A 10,824-nucleotide genomic window follows, 5' to 3' on the forward strand; every position below is an offset into this window, starting at 1 on the left:
ATATTCTATTACTTGTACAATATGATGACATTATTAGAACATGCTGAAGTTTAATCTATTAAACCTTCAGTTCTCTTTCTAAAGAACTGTTGCCAGATCATTCTTCCTTCCTGTACTCATGCATCTGACTTTTACTTCATGTAGTGTGGTTTTGAGTATTATTTTTTGTGGAAAATAATCATACTTGTTTCACACTATTGATTAGAGATGCCAGATTTCCAAGATAACTTTGAGTTCCAGTCTTTCTTATAGTGCCTGCAATGCTTATCACTTGATGTAACTTTCAAATTTAGTAAGTATGGGCAGTAAAACAGAGAACATATCACTAATGAAGCTGTTAAATCAGAGTAGGTTTGGGCAAGTTTTTATGGAGTCTTCTTTAGCATATGAAATTTTGCAGTGAGTCACTAATTAAAAATAGCTTTTCCAGACATTTGAACAACCATTTTTATAGTTGTTCCATTTAAGTCAGGTATTCTAACCTGGCTGGCAAGGATTGTGTTTGTGAGAATTTCAAAATGCTGGCCAAGGTCAATTTGTTACATCTGTCTCTTTTGTCAAGGTTTGGTGCCTACCATGTAATAGAGAGAAATCAGGCTTGTTTTCTCACGCATCTGTGTTGATCCTTAGCTCGTGCTGTTACTTATTAGATGTTTATGAGTAGTTCTATTTTTGTTCCTTTTCTGCTGTTATTGTGGAAATGGAAGGGAGCTAATTGTGCACATAGTGGCTAGTTGAGTTTTGAGAGTAGGATAGGCCCATGAAACACTGCTTCAGAGCCACAGGGAACAGACAGAACTAAGACTGTAAGTTCTGAATTGTAGTCACAAATGAGAATGAATTTTAAAAATGCTTATAAAGAGTAAGTCAGTTGACAATTTAACTCTCAGCCCTCATGTGTATGGAAGACTTCAGTTCTTACATAAAGCTACTGCCCAAGGCACACCAATCCACCAATATCCTTGTCTCCATTTTTTACACTGTCTGTTGTGGGTCTAATGGGGTCTAATCTCCGTTGGCACCTCCAGGAGCTACTGGCGGAGGACAGGACTTGAAAATATCGTGAGAGATGGAGTGGAAGAGGGAAAGAGCAGAATTCATGGACTGTCTTGTGCTGCAGTGCAGGGGTTGTCTGCCATTCTTCAGGCTTTTATCAGTCTCCAGTGTACTTTCTTGCACTGTTTCCTAAATATCTCTGAAGCTTATCATTTGGCTTTCTCTCAAGGCCTGAGAACTACTTTAGTGTCTTAAAAAATTATTAGCATTTACAACTCTAAGTAGAAAAACTGCTTATTGCTTAACAGACATTGTCTTGGTTTCTCCAAAGTTTTATGCTGATAGTTGTCTGTTTTATCTCTGACATCATCCTTCACATGCTTTTAAAGTTAACACTAACAACTCTGAGATTCTAGTTTTTATTAAGCCAAATTTCTCAGGATTAGCTGAGAAAAGCTAATCTTAGTCTGATCTGAATTCTTAATCTGTTAATGTTAAATAGCCCTAACAGTTAACCTGTTAACTGTTATGTTTAGTTTTACTTAAGCAATTCAAACTATTCTTGTTCTTAATCTTCATGATGTATGGGATATTCTGTTTAATCGCTTTACTTTGTGTAATAGAACATTTCCTGATTGCCATGTAGTAATCACCTTGTTTCTTTAATTCTCTTGTTGTTCATTATGTAGATTAAACTGAACAGAGATAGGAAGAGGTATTAGTACTGTGGTTGCAAGTATGGAAAAAGAAGTTATCTTGAAGGTGTATGTATGAATCTGTTGTCATGTGGTAACACTTTGGTTTCTAAAACTTGCTACTGTAGTTATCTCAGGATTATGACAGTGCTTAAAAATGCACCTGCATTGGGTATTAGTAATGCTATTTCATGTCTTTTAACATGAAGATTATAATTTCAGTAGATGTTCAGGAGTCAGGAGTTGCTGGTTGGTTTGTTAGTTTTTTGGCTTATCAGTAAGTTTCTTTGGAGTCAGGACAAGAAATAAATTTTCAGTAAATGATCTTCCTTGTGCTTAGTATCAGACAGTTCTCTGGCAACTTGAACTCCCCAACCCTCCATCCCAGCCCCCTGCATTTTTGTGGTGGGTCCTTTTGTTGGAAAATAAACAGTGATTTGTACAGAGTTACTTTATGTTCTGTTTTTCAGCACAACCTGAAACTTCCAATGTTCCAGCACAAAGACTTGAACATTGTCAGTAATGCTGTTCTTTTCTCAGAAGTTGTGTATAAAATAAACCTGGTTTTAGTTTTCTGAAATTCTGAGGACCTAATTGTAGTCTTGAAGACAAGTGCTGGCATAATATTTCTAGATGTAATTTCTCCAGTTGTATCCTGTCAGTTGCTATTACCCTTACTTATACATACACTTAGTTTATTTTTTTTATTTTGCTTTTTTGACACTTATAGCTTAAAAAAAAAATCTCGAGTGATGAAATGACAAGGCCATCATGTCTTCTGGTAATACTGAATGGGTTTTTGAAGGCCATGATAGTAATAATCAAATCAATAGGTTACGGAGGTATCGCCATACCTAGAAGGATGGCTCTTGCCAAGGTGTAGAAGGACAACTAAGTCTCACATATTTTACAGGTCTAGAATTATTCTGAGTGTCTAGATTTAAAATTGTTGCATGGCTAAGAGGGCAACCAATATTAATAAAACAGTTCTTAATATTACAAATACATATACCTCAGGGCAGATTCCATACCATGAGCACTATGATAAATTCAGTCTTTGATAGAGTTTTGCCTGTAACATTTTGTTTTAGACTCATCTTGACACCTCATGCAAAGCTTCATTTTTGTTACTTACAGACATGGCTGTATCTTTGCACGCCAAGGTATCAATTTTGCCTGGATTTCTGTAGAACTTGTACATTTTTGGAAAGCATGAAGAATGAAAATTTTGTTTGTGTAGGCTGTCTCTTTTTCTTTCCTGTCTGGTAAAGAAAAATCAAACCCCAAAGAACCTCCCTCAACTCTTTCAGGAAACTGATAATTTGGGGCAGTTAGGAATAGTATCTGAAATTTACGAATGGTACCAGCAGTACTCTGAAAACATTCCCTTTTGTCATTACACTGGTTCTGAAATAAGTGTCAGACATCAGAACTTGAAGAAAATGCTGTTTTCTACATGCACAATGTTTTCTAGGTTATATATATGTATATATAACGTTGTCCATCACTTTTGGTGAGAAGTTGCATTACTTTCAGCCTACTAAAAATTTACTTAATTGGGAATTCCCAGAATGGAATATTCACAGGCAGAAAACAGTTGCCAGAGAAAGAATGGTTTCTTACTTGTTTATTACCACTTCCTTCAAATTTAGATTTTTTGTATTTGGAGAAAGCACTACAGCTATGGTCAGGCTGCTCTTATTTTTGATTCAGAGCGTGAATAAAGATGAGATGTGTGCATTGATTGCAAGATCTTGGCAAAACCTGAGTCTTGGTTGGATGGAGAGAGATTAGCCAAGACAGTATATCCAAAAGCATTCCAGCCACTACCAAGTGACTAGTCATGCTTCTAGTCTCATCCTAACAGTAATGAGAATATGGACAAGAAGGTCTGTGTTTGTATGCATTACCCTAATAATATAGAACAAGGGTGTAAGGTAGAATGCTGGTGCCAGGGATGCATTTATAGTTGTATTGTCCACTGTCTATGTCTTGATTTGAAAGACGACTTATTTTAAAATGGTGAAGAACCCATGCTAGTCTGGACAGACTGGCTCAGGCCAAATTATAGGCCTCTTCTCCATGTGGAAAAATCAGATCTGCAGTTCTGCATGCACACAGTTCTAAAGAGTGAAAAGCGAGCTACGTTACTGAGAACAGGCAAAACCCAAAGGGAAATGCTTTGGCCTTTGTGTGCCGGGGTTGCTATTTGGCTGCTATAGATAATGCCTAAAGAGTAATATAATTACTGCCTGTATAGTTCTGCAATGACAAGAGCGTTAATGTATGAGATGCTGCCTGAGAAACTTCACAATTAATTGTGCATTGTGGGATTTTTGAGTACCATCAGCTAAAAATATGTGGAAATCTGAATTTTGTTAGAGCTATTTCATCATAAATATATTTAACCTATAGTTACAAGAAATGTCTCTAAGTCCATGATGCGTTAGCACTTACAGAACTGAATTAATCCCGAATCACTGTATTTTCAGATATTCTGTTAATAATGCTGCTGTTACTTACAGCTTGCTTACTCAGTGATACAGTCACTGTGCTGCTGAGGATCAGGGAGATCAGCTCTGAGGTCAGACCAGGTTGCTCAGGGCTTTGTGCACTTGGGTCTCGAAAGCCTCCAAGGAAGAAGGCTGACAGGCTCTCTGGGCAGCCTATGCCACTGCCTACTGCCTTCCTGCAGGAAAAAAATTCACTTTACATGTAGTTGGAAGCTCTCTGTAAGGTTATGTGCTAAAGAGTGCTTAAGAGGAGTGAAAGCTAAAAAGACCCAAAGTAGCTTAGGTTTTTGAGTAGCAGTTATTTTCCTACCTAAGGAGTTGATTGGATTCGGCATTTTCCCCTGTGGATCTAAGAGGGGACAGCATTTCAGTTTGAGTGCTGACAAATTGACAAATCCAGTTACTCAGTTGCAGATGAAGGGTTAATAGTTATCCTGATGTAGAACTTTATCTTATCACTTGAAAAACCTTTGGGGAGTGAGTGAAGCAGGTCTGCTAATTAAACAAGCTGGAGGCTGCAGAAACATGGAACAGGTGACAGGAATGGCAGTAAATATCTTGGCGTCTCTCACTGGCTGGACCAGCAGGTGTTGACAGGCACATAAAGGTAGGGGTGGGAAAACTGTCAGCTTTTCCTCTCCTTGCTTTTAACAGAAAGGGAATAAATAGAACAACTTATCTTCTAGTTTAAGTGTCATTCCAGATGAAAAATACTGGATTCTGTTCCCATGTGTCTTAAAAAGCAAAGAGAAAAATAAACTCAAAAAGAGAAAGAGGAAGCATCTGTCTTAAATTGAACTTAGAACCTATTCTTTAAAAAACAAAGCAAAACCACTAACTCTTATTTTTTAATTTCCTTTCTGACAAAAGCAATTATATTAGACAAATTAATAGTAGATTTAATAGACTTTCTGTCACATAAAAACAAAACCCAACTGATTTTATACTTAAGAAAATCACCATCACTCAGAGAATCTTGTTCATGTTGGAAAACAAAAGGCTGTTCTTGTATATGAGCACTCTGGCCAGGAAAGAATCCTGACTGTTTTGATTTAGAAGTACTAAACCTGAACTTTTCCATTTTATAGACGGGAAATTAAGAATTCTCTAGTCTGAAGTGGTATTACATAATTGACAATAATAACAAAAATTAGTGTGCAGCTTTTCTATCTGGGTCTGTCAGCCTGTGGTCGCCTTGTCTCTCAAATGTTTTTACTACATCTTAAAACCAGTTTCTTCTGTTGCTTCTTCATCTCTTGAGTCTTTTACTGTTTCTTGTTCACAACTAGTTATGAGCACAGGGTTTACAAGACTATGCAAATGATTTCTGTATCTTCTAATGCCCACTTGAGCATGTTTGGTATTGCTAAGCAGGCTTCAAAAAGTCATTGAACAAAAAAATCTTTCTTGAAAAACACCCTGACAAACAAAAACCACTGTGGAACCAGAAAAAAACCTCACATTGACTACTGACTTAGTTCTTTAGGTTGAAGTGGTTACTAAATTCTTCTTCTAGTCGGTATGATTCATAGCTGCTGTAGCTGCACCCTCTCCTGGAAGTGCTTGCTGTCGTTAGGCAGTGCGGATGGTTCCTGCTCCCCTTCCTTGCCCCTGGATGTTATGGTGATGTCAGGGTGAGGCAGTCTGGAGAGCCTCTCCTACTTGAACTGTCTGGCTTCCAACTCTCTCCCCCTCTGCTTCTTGCTTCTGTCCTGAGCCGTGTTACCAGTTTGGTGGAATGTTATCTCTATCTTGATGCACAGAACAGTGCTGTGGCGACACTCCTTAATAATTCAATGCCTTCAGACCCCAGAGTGGGTCTCGGCCAGTGAAACAACCATTTTCTAGACAGCCCTTGTGGATTCTGTGTTACATTAAACCTATGATTAGTAAACTAGATGTGGTTGGGGAAGAACTCTTCTAAGTTGCACTTCTATCTGTGTTAGATGCAGTCCTTTTGTTTTCTTGAATTACGTTCCTTAATAGTGAATAAAGCAACAGCAGGTTTAGACTGTTTTTACTATATTGCACTTAATACTTATGGAAAACTTATTCTAAAATCTGTAAAAGCAGAGTAATTTGACCATTTGTAGCTGTATTTGTAAGTCTGAGACTTCCAGACTACTTGTCTTTAACTCAAGTTTTCTAAGGTTTATCTTGCTTTTAATTCTAAAGCCAGTTTATTTTCTTAATCCTCTTTTTGAACAGATGAAGCATGTAAAAGACAGATTTCATGACGGCGTACAAAAAGAAGTGCTTCTGTTGTGTCTGGGCATTACTTCAGGAGTTGGCAGACTGATTTTTGGCAGAGTTGCAGATTATATTCCTGGTGCAAAAAAAGTTTATTTACAGGTATGTTCACACAGTTCTGAAGGAATATCCAAATAATATTCTGAAGGCTTTAGTTGCGGGTACTATTAAGTAACCAGATTTAACCGACTGGAGATTCAAATTGGAGAAGTTTCAAAACTCTAGGAAACTCTATGCATAGTTTTTGATACTAGAAGCCTTTGGTGCAAAGCTGATGAATCTCTGATTTTTTTTTCTCTCTTTTTAATGCTAAGGAAATGTGTCTACTACTTGCTGCCCGTTTTCACCTGGGAATGCAATAAATTACTAATTATTTGCAGGTGTGTGAGAACGTTTTTGGGGATTCTCTAGATCCTGCTTTCCCTGGTTTATCCCATGATTTCACAATGGTTGCAGAAATATCTTTTTTTTCCCCCTATATTCCTCTGTTAAGTATTTTGGATCTCTCTTTTGTTTTTAATTTTCGATAGGGGATAATTTGGTGTCAGGTTTGTTCCATGCACAGTGCACGCTGGTAAAGCCATGGGAATATAAGAATTCTTAGTTTAGGAGGTTTTGCCACATAAAGGGGGTTATGTGCAAAAGATACAGCTTCCAGAAATCCCAAAGCTCCGGGATAGAGGAGGACATAAGCTTTTTTACCTCTACACTTATAAATGCTATTTTTTGAGATAGTAGAGATGGTAGTGCAGATTTTTGGAAAAGCTTTCATTAATAACTTGTGTATTGTCAACCACTGGGTGTTCTCGGTTTGTTGTTTTAAAATGCATACCAAGGGAGACATCTAAAGGCGATTATCTGTACTACATTAACGAGAACAATAATTCTTAGGCAAGAACCAGTTTTCTGAAGATAGAGTATTAGTTGCCATAGTTACAATCCCAGACTATCCTGAGGGAAGCTGAATTCATGTATCCAATGATTTGCATTGATTTAATACCTATTGTTTCACTTTCAGGAAATGCCAATATTAAGATTAAAAAGTGAAAAAGGCAACTTAGAGATGTTATACATGATTTACAAAGCACAAATACCAAACTTGCAGCAAAACTACAAGCTTTCTCATTCTTTTCCTTGAATAGCTAGAAGCGAGACCCATGGACTTATGTTTAGGGCGTGAGCTAGGATGCTTCTGAGTACTGTTGGCTTCACAGTTTTAATCAGGAAAAAAACATCAACTTTTGCTATGCCACACCCCAGCACCTTCAGCTCTCCCATTTCACACCATTTTTTGAGGGAAAGTGAATGTTTTCATCAAGTATTATTCTGGATTTTCCAGCGATTCATAGTATCATCCTGTCTCATGCAAACATTATCATAGGGTTGGAAGAGACCTGGAGATCATTCAGTCCAACCCCCTGCTAAAGCAGGTTGATCAGGTCACACAGGAACATGTCCAGGGGGGTTTTGAAGACCTCCAGAGAAAGAGACTTAATTAAGAATTAATTTTGACTAATGCAAATAAAACCTTTTTCCCCTTTGAATTTTACTATCTGATAATTGAAAAACTTAGAGTTCTACCCAGCAAGTTCAACCTTCATCTTTCTATTTTGCATTCCTTCGTATGAACCTGTTTTGATGGATTTTGCTTTATAAATTCTATACATAGTAACAAAATGATGCATTCTGTCTGCTCTGAAGACAAAGATTAGTGATTCTGGGTTTAGTGCTGCTTTTACCATAATATGATAATACAAACAATCTGGCTAAACGTATCTTGCACAGAGTTTGTCTACAGCTAACCACATGGCCAATTAAGTATAACCTAATCTCAAAAATGATTTGTATTTTCTCTGTCGGAATACACAAAACAGAGAATTTCTTTTATCTATCCATACATTCCTATAAGGAGCCAGTTCTTCAGTGTTTCTATATCTATACCATACTAGAGATGCTTTACAACAGTTCTTCAGTAAGCTAACTAAATATATTACCTAAAAGTACTGTTATACTCCCCTGAATTGTTTCAACTAGCTGTCTGCTTAAAGACAGTAATTACTATTTAAGTGACTTTGTTTTAATTTAATGATCTACAAGTGACCGATGTGTAATGCGTGTGTCTTGTTTGGGAAACATTTGTGCAGCTGGGGACGTTGGTTTCCTATGCTGACAAACAGGTGGTGCACAAGAAAAGCTCTTACTTCTTTACAGTTTCTTTTAAATTCTGCTTCAATTTGCTGAAAGATTTTTATTCCCTACATTTGCAACAAATGTCAATCTAAGATTGTAATATAAAGTCTTTGTAAGTATGCATGGCTACAGGAATACAGCAAAATGCCTTTATGGGGGAAAATTGAAAATGGGACCTCTGTTGAAGAAAAGCATCCTGAAGTAATTGCTCATAATACTGATATTTTTCCTTAAATTACACCAGTGGGGAGGCTCATTATAGTGGTTAGGCTATATTAAACTTTTGATGTTTTTGTGGCTGTCACTTGTGAAAATAAAGTAACTTCTCAAAAAATGTTAGCGCACAAGAAATGACCTCACGTAACCACTGCAGGACAGCTGAGCACAAATGCATTTTGAAAATTTGTGAATGGGCAGTGGAATTTCTTTGGTTGCAGGTCATGACAGTTACATGTGTGTGGCTTAGCTTGGTATGTAGCTTCTGATTGTGGTAATCGATGGAGACGACCTAGATTTAAATTGTCTGCCTGTATTTATTTTTGTTCCCTACAAATGTAAGAAAGCTCATCTGCTCCCTTAATCTTTGCTGTCTTTCTGCTTTTTTTCCTTGGTCGTGTTTAGGTGGCCTCATTCTTCTTTATTGGCCTGATGTCTATGATGATTCCACTGTGCCACGTCTTTGGAGGTCTCATTGCTGTCTGTCTCTTCATGGGCCTGTTTGATGGGTGCTTCATCTGCATTATGGCTCCTATTGCCTTTGAGCTTGTTGGGGCTCGGGATGTCTCTCAGGCCATAGGATTTCTACTAGGGTTCATGTCCATACCTATGACAGTTGGTCCACCCATTGCAGGTATGTATCGATATGGTGTGGAGCTGTAAATGTTTCTAAGGTTGCTTGACTTTTTGGCCATATTTTCCATTCCTACATTACATGCAGTGCACTTAACATTGGAAACTTTCTCAGTAAATGCACCAGAATATATGGTGAATTTACCTGCTGCCCACGGGTTATTAGTTTACTATATTCTGGCTTTAGTGTTTTATAGTTTGAATTTATAGTGTTTATAGTTTGAATCAGTCTTTTTTTGCTAAGTTAGACAGATATAAAACATTTCTCAAAAGAAAGATAGATTTCCAGTTGGACTGAGGAACAGATATTTTCCATGCTATTGAAGTGACAGCCTGTATGTTGATTGTGTTGTAAGAGGATTCCAAATTAGTATCTGAAAATGAATTGCTCTCCAAAGTTTGCTCATGCAAAATGATTGTGAGGATAAGAGCTGCTGTCATTTTAAATGTTTCTTATGAGAAGGAGTACTGGCTTTTTTCATTCTTTAAGAGACCATTTGACAAAGTACAGGTTTTGAAGATGAATACTGGAAGTTCTTTGGGAAGTGTGAATATGTGAAGTTATAATCCATACTGCTGATGATTTTCAGTTATAATACACCCTAAAGTCTTGAGTACTACTGAAAGATAGTAAGACAAAACTGAACTATGCAGCGTTATAAAGAGCAAAGTTTTAAAGCCTGGATGAGGTGCTTCCTGATTTGGATCTGCTATCACAGCTATTCGTAATTAGAGTATGAATAATGGGAGGAGTTTTGAGAGAGCAATTAGAGCAAATTGTTGGAAAACGCACTTTTTAGAAGAGGCTACCAGGAATGCAATATACGTAATCTTATCTACAATAAGATTAAGAGGCACCTAGACCAAGGGCAACTTGAGGGAGAATTTCTCTAAGTCATTGCGAGATTAAAGTGCTGGAGAAGCTAAAATGAGCAACTTTTAAAAAAGGAAATATGGTATGTGTTTTTAATGGTGGGTGATAACTAAGCAGTTGAGTGGGGCATACCGAGTTCTTCATTATCCAGAGTCTTTAAATCAACTCTGGAATACCTTTCTACCCTATGTATTACCTATATTTGGCCATCAGGTAGGCAGACTAGCGGTTATAAGGAGGCTGGGGCATTCTTTTTTTTCTGTTTTATCTAGTGACAGGACAAGGGGTAATGGGATGAAGCTGGAACACAAAACGTTCATTTAAACATAAGAAAAACTTATTTTACTGTGAGGGTGATGGAGCCCTGGCACAGGGGGTAGAGTCTCCTTCTCTGGAGGTTTTCAAAACCCACCTGGGTGTGTTCCTGTGTGACCTGATGTAGGTGGGCCTGCTTTGG

General features: G+C 37.5%; 1 protein-coding gene across 1 annotated transcript in view; it reads left to right on the forward strand.

Annotated features, from left to right (window-relative positions):
- SLC16A10 (solute carrier family 16 member 10) overlaps window positions 1–10,824 on the forward strand; it is a 78,544-nt gene that overhangs the window by 62,108 nt on the left and 5,612 nt on the right. The window contains exons 4-5 of the mRNA XM_061990511.1: window positions 6,413–6,556; window positions 9,266–9,494. Of these exons, the coding sequence (XP_061846495.1) occupies window positions 6,413–6,556; window positions 9,266–9,494 (373 nt within the window). The remainder of the gene's footprint in view (window positions 1–6,412; window positions 6,557–9,265; window positions 9,495–10,824) is intronic.

The sequence above is a fragment of the Colius striatus genome, chromosome 2 (assembly GCF_028858725.1).
Source record: "Colius striatus isolate bColStr4 chromosome 2, bColStr4.1.hap1, whole genome shotgun sequence".
Taxonomy (NCBI): Eukaryota; Metazoa; Chordata; class Aves; order Coliiformes; family Coliidae; genus Colius; species Colius striatus.